The sequence below is a fragment of the Phoxinus phoxinus genome (assembly GCF_949152265.1).
Source record: "Phoxinus phoxinus genome assembly, chromosome: 20".
Lineage (NCBI taxonomy): Eukaryota > Metazoa > Chordata > Actinopteri > Cypriniformes > Leuciscidae > Phoxinus > Phoxinus phoxinus.
Window position 1 is genome coordinate 21371747 of NC_136895.1, and position 20737 is coordinate 21392483.

Below are 20737 nucleotides of genomic sequence, written 5' to 3' on the forward strand. Positions count from 1 at the left end.
ACCCGGGTTTGATGCCGGGTTGGGGACCTAGTAACATTGCCGTGTTCAGACCCGGAACGCGCGCTGTGTGAACAAAAGCCAGGACAAATGCCGTAAGGGGTGTGTCGTAGTGATGATGCACGAGTCTTCTCTTCGAAACACCCAGTTGCATGAGCCGTGTACAAAGAACTGTAGCTTTTAGCATCCGATGGCGTCTCCGTGCTTTACGTCTCGCGGCTTCATTTTCTTTCATACTCTCCGCCAATTTAACTTCCAGCGTATTCCGTATCGAATTAACACGTTGAAAAGAACTCAAAATCGAAAATAAAATTGTGATTTGACCACGAAACATGTTGTACATAAACAACAAAGTTTGAACAGCAACATCTAATGCCTGATCAGCTGCCATGTTGTTCAAAGCAATGCAAACACTTCCGCTTTTCAACGCGTACCTTATACCTCACATCATAATAACGTCACGCGTCTATCCGGGACATACCCGGGTTGTGTGTGAACGCGCTCTCTGATTCCGGCAAATCACTGGCAGTGTGAATGAACCATTTTCAAACGAACCCGGGTCAAATCCCGGGTCACTTTATCCGTGTATTTTCCGGAATCTCTGTGTGAAAGGGGCTTTAGTGTTGTATATATTTTTTTTTCCATACTAAGGAAGTCAAAGGGGCCCATCAACTTTTTGCTTACCGAAGTTCTTCAAAATATCTGCTAACTTGAGGGTGAGTATATGATGACAGAATTTTCATTTTTGGGTGAACTATCCCTTTAAGAGCCTGTGGCGTTTTCTTTGCTTTCAAAAGCAAACAAACTAATTTCACATTTATTTGTATAGCGCTTTTCACAATACATATCGTTTCAAAGCAGCTTTACAGAAAATGCATACGTCTACATTAGGCTACAATTTAGAGTGATCTGTGTCCAAGTTATGTAGGTCATTTCAGAAATGTATAGGCCTATAGCCTAGGCTACATACAAATCACAAAGTTAGCTAATAATGTATTAATTTAAACTATGTGTTAATTTAAGGCAGAGACAATGAGCTCATTGAGGCAATGAATACATGTTAACAAATGATTATGATATATAGAACAATTTAGCATTTGTGAAAAATTTGTGGTTGATTCACTGGCTCATCATCATCAGATTCAATAGAAAAGCGTATCTTTAGGCTGCTGCCTACTACCGTTACTGACTGAGGCGTTACCTCGCAGATCAAACCATTTTACAAAATATAGGCGAGTCATAAAACTTATGTATGTGATGTAGAAGCTGTTTACTTGTACAACATGTGCCACAATACGGATTGTAATATGAGATGTTACTTTTTCACGTTTCGTACGATGACTTAAGGAGCTGCCTCTTGGAAACCGGGAAAAAGCTCTATATTTTCCCGCCGCCGTCATAAACACCCCCGCGATCTCTTTGGTGCGCCCCGTCAAAAGCCTGCAGTGTCTTAACGTTCATAACGTAGAAATTTAAATATTTTAAAACATTTCTGCCACCATGTGGTCGTTAGTGGTAGGCCTATATTATTTATTCAAAGTGATGATCAGGACAGAAATCTGAATAACGTAAAAAAAAACTAAAAACAAAACAAAGTTTATGTTATTTATTTATTTATTAATGAATGCAAACATTTTTCATGATTAATAATAAGTACATTTTAGATTAGTAAAAAACTAAAAGTAAAATCAGCTAATATCTTTATTCTCGGTCAACCATTAGGCTATGGCTGGGTAGGGTTTTGTGAGTTGATGCTATAATAATGAACTATTTTCATTGGCAGAGAGAGAGAAAGAGAAAATACTACTGTAGGCATATAGCCAAATTTGGACGAAATTGTAAGTTAATCAGCTGCACCCAATTGTGTTCGTTAAATGATATTTCTTATAGGATGATCAGAACAGAAATCTCCCAATAGGAAATTTCAACATAAGCTGAGAAGAATTAAGTAAATAATGAGTATATATATTCATGAATTGAATATATTTTGTATTATTACTCTCAACATTACATAATTATTTCAGCTAAGAGCAAAAAAAAAAAAAAAAAAAAAAAAACCTAAAATAACGTGGTTAGCTTATTGTTAGTAATGAGTTAGTTGATCAAATATCATTCTATTTTGTGGAGCGGGAAACAGAAAACCTGTGGAGTTGCAGCTGAATAATTTTAGTGATAGCCCTTTGAGTAGTGAGGGGAAATTCTACACTCACACACTACCAAGTTTTCTCTATAGTTACTCAATAATAACTTGTGCTTATGTCTATCAGTGCAACAGCACTTCTGTGAGTGTGATGCTTCTTAATCATAGTGTGTCGTGTAATTTACTTCTTTAATGCCTTATGGCCAATGCTTGGTCCATATCAGCAAACTGAATCACACACATCCAATACAACAGACATGCAGGCTCATTATGACTTATGAACAGTCTCACAATTATAAAAAAATTCTGCTATTATTAAAAAAATTCTGTATTTAGTGCGGGTTAAATATATAATTATTTTTTATTTTTACGTTTTTAAAATGTTGTTATTGTTGCAGAATATCAAAATAAACAGGATAGTTTAACTTTGACTTTGCTGCCAACAAGTGTAATACTTAAGCATGTAATAACTAGTAAGATACAGAATCAAAGTAATCTTCATTTAGTTTTGCAAATGTTGAAATTGGAATGATGGTAACTTGTTATTTGAATGCTTAACACCTTAGACATTTCTATTTGAAATTTGTGCTAAATAGTAAAAATAAAAAAGTAAAAGGATCATGAATTTAAATAACCGCAAATGTATATTTAAAAATAAATAAATTCTGACATGTGCTTTGGAAATGGCATGGGAGAAATGTCTATCTGCAGCACAAAGGGATGGATTGTGATGTATCTGTGGAGGATGAACTGTCAATCAAAGGTCGTTGCTCATTATCAGCGTTGCGGTCTGTGGCGTTACTGGATGCCTCTGTTAGAAAAAATGAACAATTCAAATGTACCATTATAATATATATATATATATTTTTTGTATAACTGCAATTTCCTTGTCTAACCTGGAGGGGAGTTTTGACTGGTCACAGTTTGACTCGCAGCCTCTGTTAAACACACACATTCATCAAAATGATCATGAGATCTTCCACTGAGTGACTGGCAGGCTTTAATGTCATCATTTATTCTTATGTATATATTCTCACATTTATTACATATATCCAATTCTGTACTTTCTCATCAATATCTAGTACTCTTTGAATGGATAGCCTCATTATGTGATGTCCAAAGCTGCTAAATGTTGCTACAACAAAAAAACTAAAATTACAAAGGACAAAAAGACTGCAAAAAAATATTGTGAACATAAGAACTGTCACAGTGGTCAAGTTAGTTTTGCACAAAAGACATATATCAGCTGTAGTAATACTTGCCATCTTGTCTTGCTTGTTTACGCTTGTAGAGACAGAGTCCCAGAATTGAAGCGATGACAACAACAACAGCAGAAGACAGACATATTATCAGAATGAGATTGTTGCTCTGAACTGGAATGAACAAAAAGAAAACAGTAATTAGACAGTGATCCTGCCAATCTCCTTTCAAGATAAAAAAGCAATAGCATATCTTCAATAAATACAGCAGGAATTATTTGACCAAGAAGGCATCAGTGGCAACTTTAGCACCCAAGACAAGCATGAAAATTTACACAATTAACATTTATTATGAACGTCTCAAGATTATCTGACCAAAATGAGGTAAACATCAGATAAAATATAACTAAAAACTATATAGGATAAAATAGGATTCATAAATGCTAATTTAAAATGTCACACTTCACATAAGTTTATAACACTTGACTGAATTTGTTTCTCCCGATCTTCAAGGTTTGTTTCCAAACCTGTAAAATCATATAAAAAGGCATCCTGAGAGATCAAGTCAGGGCAAATGCTATAGCATACCTGAACAAAGTTCACTGATGATGAGATATTTAGTCTCACTGATGAACGAATTGGACACCACACAGCTATAGTTGCCATTATCCTCATAATCCAGATCCAGACATAAATAGTTGCGATCAGATACACTGATGCTGGACAATAAACGGTTTTCTTTGTACCAGGCGAGGTTGCCCTTAGTCACATTCTCCACGGAACACTCCAGCACACATTCTGAGCCTGACGACGGACAATGATGGGAGTGATTGGAAATTTGAGGACTGGGCAGAGGTTCTGGGGAACATAAGAGAAAAAAACGAAACGTTTGATCTCATGAACCATCAATGAATAAATGAGCAGTAAAATGTTGGTGTACAACATACGTAAATAAAAACAGTGTAGACTTTTGCAAGATGGTTTATGGTAGCCTAATAAAGCAGCCCAAATGTCACTTCTTATACCAGGGCAAAGTATAGTTGCACCATGTTCACTACTAGTTACTCAAAACCCTTGCTGAATTCAGAACCGCATACTAGCATACTACACTTTCTGTTATATCATTATATGGCAGAAATTGTAATTGTAGTAGTATGCTAGTATGCGGTTCTGAATTCAGAAAGTGTCTCTTCCATCCATCCTGATGCTTACTTTAATACACATTTCCACCACTATTGGACCACACTGTGAATAAATAAAAATGAATAGACTGTATATAGACAGTCTGTATACACTAAACTAGTCAAAAGTTAGGAATAATATTTTTGAAAGAAGTGTCTTCTGTTCAGCAAGGCTGCATTTATTTGACCAAAAATACACAAAAAACAGCAATATTGTGAAATATTATAACAATGGAAAATATATACCGGTAATTTAATATGTTTTAAAAAGTAATTTATTCCTGTGATCAAAGCTGAATTTTCAGCATTCATTACTCAGTGTCACATGATCCTTCAGACTTGCTGTTCAAGAAACATTTCTCATTATTATCAATGTTCACCAGTATAGAGATGGGCCACTGGTATTACAATGATTGGGAGAAATTGGGATACAATTTAGCTATAGGCTAGTAAAAGATATTGGCAATCTGTAAAGTCTTTACGTCTTTTACGTGAAACTTGCGCTCAGCATTTGATCTACACTGCACAAGCACAATGGGACCAACTTGAATATACAGTATTTTTAGAAGGCTATTATTTGAGAGTATGGATTTTTTTTTTTATAAGACAGTCCATGCCAGACTTCTCTGCTGATTTTCAATTTGTTATTAAACAAAGTCTGACAAGTAGTTTTGAGATTATTATTGAGATTATTAATATTTATGAGCTGCACTGGAATGACTGAAAATTGTGACCCTCACAAAAAAGTTTACTTCTAGTTAATTTTATTAAGTATACACTTAAGTAAATTATTAGCATATTTTAAGAAGGCCTATAATGTAGTAAGTACACCACTTACAACTTTTTATTTGCACTACAACTAGTTACAAGTGAACATATATTGATAGTTTAGCTACTAGTCAAATACTTTTAGCACATTCTTAGTTTTTCTTTAAGTGAACTTAACATCATATTTTTAGCCTATTTATTACTTTTGGACGCTGGCATTTCCATAGATAAAATATGCGGACTGCACTCCACTAAGGTGAAATCCACTCTGCGATATTAAAGTGGTGTTTGATTTCACTTTTCTAACTTTAGTTAGTGTGGAATGTTGCTGTTTGAGCATAAACAACATCTGCAAAGTTACAATGCTCAAAGTTCAAAGCAAAGGAAGATATTTGCTTAAAGATAAGGACTACAACAAACTGGTATGGACTACACGACATTCCTCCGGGTTAGTGACATCAGCAACCCTAAAATGTACATAAACCCCGCCCCCGGGAACACGCAGTCCATGTTGAGAAGAGGAAAAGTTGTTGTATAAAGAGTACATTTGTGAGTCAGCTCAAACTTTAGCATCCATCTTTTCACATGCAACAGAAAGTCACTCTGTGTGCATCTCACAACAGTTCCTACGAGCGATTTATAGATTACCATGACAGAATATCCTAATTGAAGATAGTTAACTCCACATCAGCAACATATATTCATCAACTAACCCTTCAGAGACGTCCTGTTGCATTCTACATGTTGTCACTTCTTCTTGAGTCTCTCCATCTTTGTCTGACTCCGTTTTAACATTAAAGACAGAACAGTTTCTTCATGAACACCATAGACAGTATATAAACTGGACACATAGGTTTCAACGGAGAGAAGTGAAGTCAATTAGAAGCACTCACTTCCTGATCGCAAGGCGAACTGCGCAGGCTCAAACTGAGCTTGACGACGTAGATGTGACGTGAGCAACCTGTAAGTCTTCTAGTAGCTGTGCCGAGAGAAATCTGAATCATTCCCTTCCGAATCTCGAGAGACGGAGAGCGTGAGTATTAGCTGTCCATGAGCAGCGGGAGCAAATTTATCTCTCTCTATGGGCTTCTCCCTTGACTTTATGCCTCCACGTCCTCCCGATTGCTTGCGAGCTTCTCTGCCTGTCCATACGGTAATTTCTCGACTTGTGCGACAGAGTCGCGCGGTTATGACGCAATCGTTAGCCTATTTTTACAAAAACTGCTTCTACGGGGCCATAACGTAAGATACAAGGTAATGGAGCCTTTTATACATTTTCGTGTTTCTTTAGAAATAAACAATGGACAAACGGTGTCTTTAAACGCCTCAGATGTAAAGTTATTCGCTGTCAAAGTGACGCCAAAATGAATGGAAGTCAATGGAATGCTAACAGCAGGTGGGGGTCCGCTAGCCAATGGCGGCGCCCGGGGAAGCTTCAGTGTCTTCCGGAACACTGCCCCCCTGATGAACACCCATGAGCTCTTGAAACCCCGCCCTCTGCAGCAGCTCATTTGCATTTAAAGGGCCAGGCACAAAACGCTGCGTTTTTGCAAACCCTCAAAAAGTGACTACTTTAACATGCTATATACAAATATCTGTGGGGGTATTTTGTGCTAAAACCACACACACACACACACACACACACACACACACACACACACACACACACACACACACACACACACACACACACACACACACACACACACACACACACACACACACACACACACACACACACACTTATTTTACATCTTGTGAAAATGGCATTTTACCACCCCTTTAAGGAATTAGACAACAACCCCCAATCCCGTGACAGGATTTGTTCCGTTTACTCACCACTGAAAGTAACATTGAAACTCCAGCAGGTGGAAGATTTATTGTTAATCTGTAGTTTATAGACTCCAGAGATTTCTGTGCTGGTGTTTGTGATGGTGAGATCTCCAATTTGACTGTCCAACAGGAGTCTCTCTATGAATGTCCCATTACCATAGCCAAATATGTAGACATGTATTTTAAGGATTTCAGCAATGAGAATCTCTTGAGGTCCAAACATCCATAGTATTTGATCCTTGATCTGTATGTTAGTAAAATTACTGTGCAGAGTGACAGAATCTCCCTCCTTCACTGACACCAGTGTCTGTGTTGCAGCTGTTCCAAAACATTACGGGACCATAATAAATATTTACATCAGTTGATTATATTCTGACAGATCCATGAGAATTAATTAAACACCTTCTATTCTTTGTCTTAAACAGAAAATAATAAATAAAAAGAAATGTTTTTAACGTAAAACAACAGGAAAAAAATGAGTGAATTTTGTGAAACAAGGCAATAAGTTCAGTAAATAAATGTTATCACCACCTGAACATGACTGACAGAGTTCATTGATATCCAGATGTTTGGTCTTGTTACTGATGGGATTGTTGAGCACACAGCTGTAGTTGTTTTTATCATGATATTCCACCTCCAGAAGTAGAGAGAGAATCATGCTGACATCAGAGATTTTGATGATGGAGAATAAACTGCTCCCTTTATACCAGGTTAGAGCCGCATCTGGAGCATTACTCGCTGAACACTCCAACAGACATTTTGACCTTGATGATTTTAGTGGAGAACCTGGTAGATATTTTCTGATAATCGTAGGAGTTGTGAGCTGGAAATGATGAAAGAATCTTTAAAAACAGGGATTGCATTAATAAAAAAATAATAAAAACAAACTGAAGCAAATTGACCTGTGAATATTCACAGAAACGTTCAGTCTATATTAAATAATATTACATTTGTGTCGAAATCTCCCTCCTTCATTTCATTTGCCTCTGCACCTAAAGCACCTGAAACAGACAAGGACAGTTAACAAAACTACTCATATTTACAACAGTTTAAAAAAAATAATATTTTACGAATTAAACTATTTTGTGGTTAACACAGCACAAACTAAAACATTTAAAACAAAACATTTACCACAGGAAAGCCATAAAAAGAGCAAAGTAACCGAGCGTTCCATGCTCGCCTATATAGGAATAGCACTGTAAAGAAAGAAAAAGCAATAGACTTAAATCTCTCACGAATAAAATAAATAAATAATTATAAGTAGGCTATATATAGATTTATATATATATGGCCTATATATAAATAACGAATAAATGTTGAAACCATAATAAAAATAGCTAATAGTCCTCAGAATTTTAAAAATCCGGTGCTCTTGTGGCAAAACTAAAAATGTTGTGAAGCGATAGCGAAGTAGCCTACCCGTGTTTATCAATAATTAACGTTAGTTCGTCTGGAAATACAACACTGATTTTTAACAGCCCATCTAACACAAAGAAAAAAAAGCCCCAGTCGTTTTGAAACGAAAGTGAAAATCTTTTTGCTTTGTCACAAAAGTTATGCCAGTATTTGATCCGCAAAATTTTAACCCAAGTCACAAAGCCTAGGCTACCACATCTTCCGCTTATTGTGTTCAAAAGGGAATAAAGCTTGAACTAGTTAGGATATGTGGCTGACGACAAGATTTCTCTGTATACTGTAGGCTATGTGTTGTAGCCATTAAAGAAAACGTAGCCTATTTAGTTTCATATTTATGTTTGAAATATTAAAGGCTAATGTTTTATTTATTTATTTAGGCTAATCAAAGTTGATTATGAAAGTGAGTGCGGCTACTAAACGCTCATCCTGATCGGAAGGATCAGAACAGCATGACAAATTCAAACTTTATTTCATTTTCTCCGTAGCTTGAACAGTGAATACTCACTAGTCACTACATTATCAAACACAGTATGTTATGTTTATTTCACGTTTTTAAGTACAATATTATGTTAGTCCACAGCCCCCCACCAGGGGGTGCTCATGCTATGACGAGGGGGGCTGTCTTCTCAGACAGACATGCATTTCAGATGTGACCCAGCAGTTACAGATTGAGCACTATTAGCACAACTTTTACTGCTTAAAACTGTATATTATAAGAACAATTATTTCTAAATCATTTTTTTTTAAATGTAGCTTTCAAGTGTTTTAAATTAATTAAACGTTTAATAATATAATGAAAAACAAGGAAACAAATGACAAAAAGTGATTCAGTGAAAGCTAATTAAAATGAAAAAAAAAAAAAAACAGTGAGTGGTTTTCAAACAGGAAATGTCAATAAGTGCTTTAGACTGCTTAGTTCCACACCAACAGCACACACACACACACACACACACACACACACACACACACAGCTAGTTCACACATCTAGCCACACACCCATTTGTTTGAATAGAAAATCAAATACCAAGAAACAGCAGGGACTTTACAGGTATTATAGCGGTTAAACTTCCTCTGTGTTGAGCTGGAGACACCAGTAAACATTTGCTCAATTTGCTCCAATAGCAAAAAACAAAAAAATTGATGCTGAGCTATAGATAACCTGATAATGTTCTCTCTTGAGTTCTTCAACACTTGAAATATAACATTAAGGTAACATTTTTTACAAGAAGTTTGTAATTAACTTGAAATACTGTATTATTATTTTTTCCTCAAGAAAGACTGATTTTGCAGTTGGTACCTTTCAGAAATGACTTCAAAACAATAGTAATTTCATAGAACACACTTCTGCCATTATTACAGTTGTTCTCGATTGCTTAAAGCAGCCCTCAGTAAGATCGGGATTTCTTTGTTGTATCCTCGCGTTTTGCTCGGAGGTTTCTCTCTAGAGCTCCCCCCGCAGCTTCGGAATATAAATTTGACAACAACTGTTAAAAACTCGCTGGCTATTCTCAGACACTAGAGGCTTAGTAGATCAACGACATCAAAGCAGATGGGAAACTCTTTGCAACGTCGTCTTCATTCGGGTTCCAACAGCGTGAGGGAGCGCAATAATGACAGCATTATAGCAGATTTCTTTTTGCAGTAAAGCAATTCTTTACCTCGCGAGACTTGGGATCACACGACACTTCCAGACGAAGAGGCCGGCGGGCCGCCGGCCCAAAGTTGCAAACGCTGTTTTTCCGCTCACGGGCACCAGGGGGGTGCGAAACCACCACCATTCAACCCAAAATAAGTAATATAACCATTCCAGTGACTCCGAAGTTGATCAGATAAGGTAAAAAAGTTACTTAGTTCACCTTTAAACACATTTGTCCACTCTCACATCACATTTTCAAAACAGTTAACACACAGGCTAAAACTGAAGCTCAATGGCCAAAATGACTAATTTTGATAGCAAAATTCTCTAACACTCAAAACGTTAAAAGCATGCAACACAAGCAAATATTTCCATCAAACACCACAACTTGTGGTCAAATTAATTTATTCTTTCAATCAATCATTATACACAATGAACAACAAAATACAAAAAACAGCCATCAATATGAAATGATGATACTTTTCAAACTCAATTGCTGGATACTTCAAAAAAAAAAAAAAAGAAGCTACCAAAGGAAACTTATGGGTGGAAATACCAAAAAAAAAAAAAAAACTTTCACATTTACTCCATCCGTTCTTGACGATAATGCCACAGGTTCTCATCAACATCGCATTGAATGTTTTCCCTTGCAATGCACCGGGGGAAATATCTCCTTGCATGGCGTATCCATCCCTGGCAACCATTCATTGCCTCCAGGAGGGACATCTGCTCATATGGCCGGTGATCATACACCTTCCATCTCCAAGCAGAGAAGAACTCCTCGATTGGGTTCAGAAAAGGAGAGTATGCAGGGAGGAATTGCATCATCATACGAGGCTGTGCTGCAAACCATTCATTCACAAGGCGAGAGTGGTGGAAGGCCACATTGTCCCAAATGATGACATACAGAGTCATGCCAGGCCTCAACAGCCCTCTCTCTTCTCGTGGAACCAGTCTTTCATTCAGTGCATCAAAAAATGTGATGAGGCGTTCTGTATTACAGTATATGGGCCGATAGTTGGTATGTGGCAAAGGACAACCACATAAATTAATTTGTGATGATTTCCGGTTGAGAAGCTATGGAATAGGTAGCGACTTTAGGTGCTCCTGCAGTGTTTAACCATATTTCAATCTTTTCGTCTATTTATTTCCACCACCCAGTGTAAAAATGTTGAACTAATTTCTATTTAAAATATTAGCCTTTTGGGCTGCAATATGAAGAACAAATCCAGTAAAGCATCTAATGCGTCGTCGTCTCATCAGCGGCCGCGCCCGCGCCTCCTAGTTCCTCAGACAACACAGACACGCAAGTGGAGACATCAGCTGTCAATGCAGCTCTGAAATCCGAACTTTTATTGAAGCAAGGTCGTGCCGAAATAATAGCAGAATTGAGGGTGTCCCTGAGGATACACCAGCCACCATTTCCGTAGTCTCTGAGCTACTCCGAGATGCACCTTGATAAAGATATCGTTGTGGACAGATCTCATTGCACATTGCAACCAAAACCCAAACCCAATGAGCGGCCCCGCGCCATCGTTGCTAAGCTTGATTATCATACGGACTGTGTTGACATTCTTCGTCAAGCAAGGGAGTCCAGGCATTTCAAAGTAGGGGACGTGGCAATGTATGTCAATATCATTCTTCCCTGATCTCACCTCTAAAGTAACTAAGGGAGATTCCTGGAATTAAGTTTGGATTTCTGCATCCAGCCCGCTTGCGTGACACATACGATGGCTTGGAGAAGCAGTTCAATAGTCCTATTATCCTATTATCTAACGTTCACTTCTATACTGACACTGAGTTAGGTAAGCCAAATGGCTTTTTGATCTTCTGACTGGGTTCAATATACATTGTGTATATTATTATATCTTATGGTTGTTTTATGTGTGTATATGTGTGTATATGTGTATGTGTCAATACATCAGCAATTGTTTTTCTCTCTCTCTCTCTCTCTTTCCGTCTCAAATGTTTATTGTTTGTTTTCTGGCGACTGGGTGGCTCAGAGTTTATATTGTTTGTTTTTGTGTATTGTAATTTGATTTACTGCCTGCAGAGCTCCATCGGTTGGTGGTAGTTCTCTAATCGTGAGCCTTAGACATCCAATGTGACTCCTATTGGAGTCTGCACAGTGGGTTACATCGTTTGGGGATGTGGACTCTAAATGTGCAGGGGGGTGGGACTTGTTTCCGGGGTTCGTGAATGTTCATGTGCAATATTTATGTTGTTGTTGTTTTTTTGGGGGGGATCCAGATTTACTATAATTTTGTCAATAAGGTTTAGGGTAAAATACATAATAAATGACTGACACTATTGGTCACTCCAGAAATTACACCAGGGGTTCTTCCATCAGATTTCTGAGTTGGAACGTTAAGGGTGTCTGTAATCCGATCAAGAGATCAAAGATATTTTCTTATCTGAAATTCCTTAATAGTGACATTGTCTTTTTGCAAGAAACCCTTTTGAGAAATGAAGACCACATTAAGCTCAGGTGTTCTTGGGTGGGTGAGGCTTTTCACTCAAACTTCAATTCAAAATCCAGAGGGGTGGCAGTGTTGTTTAATAAAAGAGTCCAGTTTAAAGGTCCAGGTAAAGATCAGATGCTCTCTGTATGCCAGCTGTAGTTCTTTTCAAAACAAATAGCAACCTTTTATAATACTTTAACTCCCTTAAAACTTTGCCTGTTGACTGAATTCCTTTAAATCATCACCACCCCCCATTGTTTTTTGTTTGTTTTGTAGTTTTTTTGTTTGTTTATTTTTTTGCTGCAAAATTTAAAAAATGTGGACTGTCTTCACTATGTCTGATGTTTCAATTATTATGTCTTTCACTTTCCACTCAATAAAAAAATAATAATACTGAATAATTTGTGATGTGCCCTTTCAGCTTCAAGCTCCATTATTCTCTAAGAAATGTGTATAAATGTTTCCAGTTTTGTGAAAAAATAAATAATAATAATCTGTTTAGACCATATTAAAGCACATTAAAATATGCTTATGCCCATATGTACCTATTTTTATTGGCCACAAACAGATTTTCACTGTAATATATTTTCCATATTGTATTCATCTACATAAACTTAGACATTTGAGGTTTTTTGTTTCATTTCTCAAAAACAGAGCCCTCATGTATTTGCTCCCTTCTCTTCCGTTTCACTCCGGATCTGATGTCATAAACCACAGTAGCAACAGTAGCCACGCCCACCAGCACTGAGAGGACCAATCGGATTACAGCTTCAGTAAAACCACAACAGTGGACAGAGTCTGAAGGAAGAAACAGAAGTCGTTCAGACTCTTCGTTGGGTGTGACATAAAACAAGCCACTAAACAGTGAATCTGGGAGAGTAAAAAGGAATATTTTATGCTGATAACCTTTATAAAGAGCAACTCAACAGAACATAAAGCAAAAATGAAAGCATAATTTTTTTTTAAATACTTTTTTCAATTTATTAAAAATCTGTAATTAATCTGATCATTTTTATTCATGAAATAAATTTAGCAGAAAAAAAGATAATCAGATAATAAACAGATAATCTCTATAATCAGTAAATAAATAATACCTTCACATGTGTGACAGAGTTGACTGATGTCCAGATGTGTGGTCTGGTTGCTGATGGGATTGTTGATCACACAGCTGTATGTGTTTTTATCCTGATATTCCACCTCCAGAGGTAGAGAGAGACTGATGCTGAGATCAGACACACTGATGCTGGACAATACACTGATTCCTGCGTACCAGGAGAGAGTCACATCACTCACATTCAATACTGAACACACCAGTGAACATCTGGACTCTGATGATGAAGAGCAGGTTGAAGAGTTTCTGGTGATGATGGGAATGGCTAGGTCAGCTAAAAGAGAAATCAGAGAGCTTTCACAAAAGTGTGTTTTTCTTTCACTCAGTAGTACTGGAATCAAAACTCAATGCAGAGACCTTTCTGTTACCAAATATATTACACACAAGTTATTAACACAAAAATTCTCACCATAGACAGAAACATTGAATCTCTTGTATGAAGCTCCTCTATTGGTGAAGACCTGTAGTTTATAAAGTCCAGATTGTTCAGTTCTGATGTTTCTGATGGTCAGAGATCCAGTTTGACTGTCCATCTGGAGTTTCTCTTTATTGTTATATACAGATATGCTCTGCTTATAGAGTTCAGCTATACGAATCTCTTGAGGTCCAAACATCCACAGTATCTGATCTTTACTTTGTACTTCAGTAACATCAGTGTTTAGAGTGACAGAATCTCCCTCCATCACTGACACTGACTTCACTTCATCTGTACCAGCGCCAAATACTCCTGAAATAAAACTGCATCTGATCAACAGGAGCAACTAAAGATGAAGGATTTATTTTTAGGGTTAATTGTATTGTTAACAAGTGTAGGTAAGACAACGCATAAGAAACAGAATGGTGTTTAATGCTTATCTGGACTGATGTACTAATCATTCAAAGTCATTTTTTGTTTAAAATTTTAGTTAACATGTAATGCAAAAACCAAGAACAATAACCATTGCTCTTAGTCATAGAACTAAAAAAATAGAAGACAAAAACATATTATTAAACAGAGTTTTCGAAAATCAGTAGCCTATACATAAATAGAAATATCTTACCCTCCAAACAAATGAAAAATATGATGCCAATCCACATGCTGGAAATTGTAACGACTAGTATAGCTGTGAGTCTCTGGTATTAGTTAAGCAGAGGGAAATTCAGCCAATGATTGGTGACGTCATCGCTATGGGGTGGAGATGAAAAGCAGCCCTTGATACTGTTTAGGTTTCGTTTACTTTTTTACGAAACCTGCAAGCAACCTTTCTACATACAAAGAAAAAGTAATTCCCTTCTTGTTGTTTGTTTATGTTTTACAAACATAAGAAATAAAGCATCATATTAATATATTTAAATTATATAGGCTATTATAAACCTGTTTATTTTGGTTTGCATGATAAAGCTGGTAGAGGTTTGTATGCAGCTGCGAGCGAAACAGGATTTAGCGGTTAGATCTGATACCTTCTGTCCACATGTGTTGCCACAAGTGTTTTTTTCCACTTAATGTTTATCCAGGTCATGTTGTTAACATAATGAAAATGGGCCAAAAAGGTGCAATGATTGTAAAGCACACAATCCAGTAAATTAATGTAGACTGTCATCATGTAATTCTCCAATTCAAACAAACTAAAAGGACAGAAAATATAATTTCAACAAAATAGGCTACTTGTTAATGCTAACTAAAGCGACTAGTTCTCATGAATGTGCTTAATACAGCTTATAAAACCATAATGAATTGGTGTAGTTATATGAAGAGGCAAATGTATAAGAACTTGAGGCTGGTGGAAGCAGCTTGTGTTTAGAAACGGCCACAGTGCCAGGAAACAAAATGTCTCTTGGCTCAAAGGCCACATATGCGCATTGGGTTATATGGGTGCTTATAATATGCGCCCTTCCCATGTAACACAGTCTCACCCCAAAACGTCACATACTGACGGGTCTTGACCATACGGCAACATACGACCCTTTAACGTCCATGTGTGACGATTCGGGTTATGGGTAGGTTTAGGTATGCGTTAGGGTACCGCTAGAAGGCGCTGCTGGTGCGCTTATGTCTGCGTCTCATATTGACGTTATAGGGGAACCCTTTTCGTCGTATGTTGACGTATGCTCAAGACCCGTCAGTATATGACGTTCTCTTACGTAGAGTTCTCTCGTACTGCGTCGAAAGACGCTACGGGAAAGATTTCTTTTCCGAGATTGAAGCCTAAAAATTAATCCTTAATTTTGTAAAATTTGTAAAACGCTTTTCTGTAGCATACAACATTAGACGGAGCAATTCGCGCGCCTATTGGCTGCTCCGCCAGAAAAGCACAGCCTATGCGAGGCCAGTGACGCTTGACCAATGAGGCGAAACGGGCGTGGTCTTGGCCTATAAATACGAGCATAGCTGTCTTCCACTCTGATTTTCTTATTCTTCACGAAGCTACACGCATCGTAGGACTGGATTCGAGCCGCCATAGCCGTCTGATACAAGCACCTCAGCAGGACGAGCCCCTTTACCTGAAGCCGCTGGTCTTCGCCGCCTTCAGCTGCCGTTCCCTGCTGCGCTTCTCCGGCGTGAAATATCCTTTTCAACTTTGTGTGTGTTTTGTGTGTGTGTTCGCCGCTGCGTCACACATTTTTTCATCACAAAAGAGTACAAGTGTCTTTATCAAGATGCCTCGTGATTCCTGCGGCTCCTGCCGAGCCGCGCTCATCGACGGGGACCACCACGTGTAGTGTGTTTCCTGCTTGGGCGAGGAACATGCAGCTATCGCTCTCGGTGATGGCGGCTGCCATCACTGTGATATGATGCCCATCGCGACTCTGCGGACTCGCCTCGCATCATTCACCGAAGCTGCTCCACCACCCCCTGTAGCGCCGCGCCGTAAAAAGCGCCGCGCTCAGCGGGTCCCGGAACCTCCCTCCACGAGGAGCTCGCCGCCGCCGCCGCTAGCTCCTCTCACCGCTTCGTTGGAATCGCTCACCGTAGGACAACGGCCGCAGCCTGCCGCCTTGTCCGTCATGGACGACGACCAGCAAGCCTTATCTGAGGGGGATGACGACTGCTGTTCGCTTCTCGCTTCGGGAAGCGAGGGATGGGCGAGCTCCGTGGACCTCCCCTCCCCCGATGTTCCGGAACGCCGAGGAGGGAAGATCAGCATCGAGGCAGAGCTGATGCGTCTGCTCTCACAGGCCGTGTCGAGCCTCGGCCTCGATTGGTCGACGCCCGAAGAGCCTGCTTTCAACCGGCTGGATGGCTGCTTCCTCTCTGGAGACCGCGCTTCGCCTCCCTCCAGACACGCCCCGTTTCTTCCTGAGCTTCACGAAGAGGTGGCGAAATCCTGGAAGGCGCCTTTTTCAGCCAGGGAACGTACCTCTGCCTCGCCAGCATTCTCCGTTGTGGACGGATATATTTGGAAATATTTGGACGATTGGCTGATTCTTGCTCAATCACCTTCAGAACTCACTCGCCACAAGACCCTAATACTCAATCACCTCGAGTGCTTAGGTCTGAGAGTCAATTGGGAGAAAAGTTCACTGTTTCCCAGTCAAAGGATCTCCTTTTTAGGACTGGATCTGAACTCACTGTCTATGACAGCACGGCTGTCATCACAGCGCAGGCGAAACACCCTGCAAATGGCGAAATCCTTCCGCAGCGGTCATATAGTGCCGCTCAAGAGATTTCAAAAAATGCTAGGCCTCATGGCCTCAGCCTCGGCAGTACTACAGTTGGGCCTGCTGCGCATGCGCCCACTGCAGTTCTGGCTGGGAGCGCGTGTACCGCGCCGAGCATGGGTTCACGGTCGTTATCGCCTCAAGGTCAATCAGGAATGCATTTCAGCCCTGACACCATGGAGAGCGTCAGACTGGTACCGGTCAGGTGTAAGCCTGGGGACTTCCTCGAGCCTGAAGGTGGTGTCCACGGACGCGTCCACCTCAGGCTGGGGAGCGCTGCTGGAGGGCAGACCGTTCTTTGGCCAGTGGGCAGAACGAGTCAGACTACCGCACATAAACTGCCTGCAAATGATGGCAGTGGACTTTGCGCTGAGGCGTTTTCATCCTCGGATAAAAGGGCACCACGTCCTGGTCCGTTCGGACAACATGTCGGTAGTAGCCTATATAAACCGCCAGGGTGGCGTGAAATCCCGAAACCTCTTCAGGCTGACGGAACGCATCCTGGTATAGTCCCAGGACAACCTGCGCTCGCTGAGAGCAATGCATGTGCCAGGTCACCTGAACGTAGGACCAGACAGACTCTCACGGAACAACGTTCCGACAGGAGAGTGGTCGCCACACACACAGACACGCCTTTTGTGGAGAAAGTTCGGCAGAGCGGAAATAGACCTGTTCGCAAACCAGAAAAATGCTCACTGCCCAGAATTCTTTTCAAAGAGCGTGAACGCGCTGGCCAGTGTCTGGCCCCGCCGTCCGCTCTATGCTTTTCCTCCTGTCTCACTCCTGCCTCAGGTGCTGGAGCGAATCAGGGAAAGCGGATGCTCAGTGCTACTTGTTGCTCCATACTGGACGAATCAACCTTGGTTCCCAGTTTTGATGCGGCTGAAGAGCACTGCCCTGTGGCCGATTCCAGTGAGGAGGGACCTCCTCTCGCAGGCCAAGGGCTCGATTTTGCATCCTTGCCCGGATCTCTGGTCCCTACATGTGTGGGCCATAAACGGGTACCCGCTAACCTCCCAAAGGGAGTGTTAGACACGATCGAACAGGCTAGAGCTCCGTCTACTAGACGGCTCTACGCTTCCAAATGGTCTGTGTTTTATGGTTGGTGTTCAGACCAAGGTCTGTCACCCCATCAGTGCGGGGAAACAGAGATTCTCTCCTTCCTGCAGGAGCTATTGGATAAGGGTAGAACCCCATCCACGTTCAAAGTCTATGTGGCAGCAATATCAGCGTTCGTTAATCCAACGCTTGGCCGTTCACTGGGCAGAAACGACCTGGTGGTCCGTTTCCTTAGAGGAGCCAGGAGGTTAAATCCTCCAAGGCCTCCTTCAGTCCCCGTTTGGGACCTTTCTACGGTGTTGAACGCTATGAAAGGGGCCCCTTTCGAGCCTATTCACTCAGTTGACATGAAACACCTGTCTTTCAAGACCGTGTTTCTTTTGGCTCTTGCTTCAGTGAAGCGTGTGGGGGATTTGCAAGCACTCTCAGTCAGAGCCTCTTGTATGTAATTCGGGCCTAACGACTCTGTAGTCGTGTTGAAACCGAAGCATGGGTACGTACCTAAGTCCCTCAACACACCGTTCAGGGCTCAGGTCATCTCCCTGTCGGCTCTGCCGGCCTCTAAGGACGGAAATAGCTCCCTTTGCCCGGTCAGGGCATTAAGAGCTCACGTGTCCCGCTCCGCTGTTTTTCGACAGACGGAGCAGCTCTTCGTTTCGTTCAGTGGGCGCTCTAAGGGGCGAGCCGCGACGAAACAGAGTCTGTCTCGGTGGGTGGTGGACGCCATTGCGTTGGCCTACGCATCTAGAGGTTTGAAATGCCCTCTGGGAATCAGAGCACATTCTACGAGAGGCATGGCCTCTTTGTGGGCTTGGTATAGCGGGATCTCGTTACAAGATATCTGTATGGCGGCAGGCTGGGCCTCCCCGTCTACATTTAAAAGGTTCTATAACCTAGAGGTTCCTGCGTTGCAGGCTAAACTGCTCTCGGTCTAGAATACTATGTATGGTGTTCCTGCCCCGCGCTGCGGCCCAGGTCATTCTAAATGTTTTAAGCATCACTCAATCACAATGTGTCCCATGAGCATGCTATGACCCCTCATATATATCTATTTATTTACATATATATGTTATTATGCCCTCAGGGGCACTATTATGAAGGGATGATGCTAATTCTAGCCGCTCTCCCTATACATTCTTGGTGTAGGCGCTTGTATGCCGGGGCGCCTTGGGTGTCTTGGGTGCGCACTGTTGACGTCGACAGCAGCGCAGATTGATAGAAATGGAAAGAAAATAGTGTGATTAAAACTGAGGTATGAATTTTGTCTGGCGTGTTTTTTGTGATGTAAATTAATCAAGCTTTGAAACGCAAATAATTTTTTCACGTAAAAACACACAGTTTTGTGGCCCCGGAAACTAACCAGGACTAGGCCTACTTTCTTGAAAAACTTCCAGCGGCCAGAACTCTGACCAGGGAGGTGACCTCAGAATGGGTCAGTGTGTATGCACTATAGTGCTGGTAAGGATTGCATACAACCTCATGTCTTAAATGGGCGAACTAACCCTTTAAGGCATTTTAGCGTAATAAACTTTTAATTTACAAGAAAACAAAACTATGTTGTCTTTATCTTGCCTTTAGTCTTGCATTATATTATTAAATTTGTCTCCCTCAGTGCCGATTGATTTCTATTTTTAACTTTTTTTGGAATATTGGAACATACATATGCAATGGATTGTGGGTGATTGGAGGACGAGAAGGATACTTGATGCATCCTTTAAAATAGGTCTAAGCCAAATGAAGGATGTGAAACGAAGGCTGTCTTCCAAGGATCCTTTAAATCTAGGTGGCCTAGATGGAGCTTGATGACGGCTGTCCAGATATGCAGCCTTACCCCTTACGTGTGCGGCGTATTACCCATTGACTTCTGGGTCCCATTGACTTCCATAGTAGGAAAAAAATATACTATGGAAGTCAATGGGACCTAGAAACTGTTTGGTTACTGACATTCTTCTAAATATCTTCCTTTGTGTTCAGCAAAGGAAAGAAATTCATACAGGTTTGAAACAACTTAAGGGTGAGTATATGATGACAGAATTTTCATTTTAAAGTGAACTATTCCTTTAATTGCTTCTAATAAACCTATATTTGCCAAGCCCTGCTTAACACCACACAAAACAAGGACAAAAAATTTATAAAACACACATTTTACAAAACCTGTAATACAAAACCACTTTTAATGAAAACGTTTGCAATTGTTTGGTAAAAGGTGTCATTATGCATGTTTTGTGTCAACAGCCCGCAGTGTTTCAGGCACACTCCAATTCCACGTTCAATCGACCAAATATCAAACGGTGTC

The 20737-nt window shown here is 40.3% G+C and overlaps 2 protein-coding genes across 2 annotated transcripts; both read right to left on the bottom strand.

Moving 5' to 3' along the window:
- Positions 1–1616: 1616 nt before the first annotated feature.
- Positions 1617–8625, bottom strand: LOC306988406 (uncharacterized protein). Its single transcript, XM_079593375.1, has 9 exons — positions 8538–8625; positions 8250–8314; positions 8067–8119; positions 7650–7941; positions 7125–7436; positions 3925–4194; positions 3400–3510; positions 3034–3075; positions 1617–2948 (listed from the first exon to the last, which is right to left on the bottom strand). The coding sequence occupies exons 2-9, from the start codon at positions 8290–8292 to the stop codon at positions 2839–2841; spliced, it is 1233 nt and encodes a 410-aa protein (XP_079449501.1). The 5' UTR covers positions 8293–8314; positions 8538–8625; the 3' UTR covers positions 1617–2838.
- A 4306-nt stretch (positions 8626–12931) lies between these two features.
- Positions 12932–14877, bottom strand: LOC306988435 (SLAM family member 5-like). Its single transcript, XM_079593437.1, has 4 exons — positions 14784–14877; positions 14153–14470; positions 13727–14017; positions 12932–13430 (listed from the first exon to the last, which is right to left on the bottom strand). The coding sequence occupies exons 1-4, from the start codon at positions 14818–14820 to the stop codon at positions 13270–13272; spliced, it is 807 nt and encodes a 268-aa protein (XP_079449563.1). The 5' UTR covers positions 14821–14877; the 3' UTR covers positions 12932–13269.
- Positions 14878–20737: the final 5860 nt, after the last annotated feature.

Excerpts from the sequence above, each read along its gene's own strand:
- LOC306988406 (XM_079593375.1), bottom strand. The coding sequence starts at position 8,292 with ATGGAACGCTCGGTTACTTTGCTCTTTTTATGGCTTTCCTGTG. Across the intron at positions 7,437-7,649 it reads ACTCTGTCAGTCATGTTCAG|CTGCAACACAGACACTGGTG; the intron begins GTGGTGATAACA and ends GTTTTGGAACAG. Across the intron at positions 3,076-3,399 it reads TAAACAAGCAAGACAAGATG|AGGCTGCGAGTCAAACTGTG; the intron begins GCAAGTATTACT and ends TGTGTTTAACAG.
- LOC306988435 (XM_079593437.1), bottom strand. The coding sequence starts at position 14,820 with ATGTGGATTGGCATCATATTTTTCATTTGTTTGGAGG. Across the intron at positions 14,471-14,783 it reads ATTTTTCATTTGTTTGGAGG|GAGTATTTGGCGCTGGTACA; the intron begins GTAAGATATTTC and ends GTTTTATTTCAG. Across the intron at positions 13,431-13,726 it reads ACTCTGTCACACATGTGAAG|ACTCTGTCCACTGTTGTGGT; the intron begins GTATTATTTATT and ends TTCTTCCTTCAG.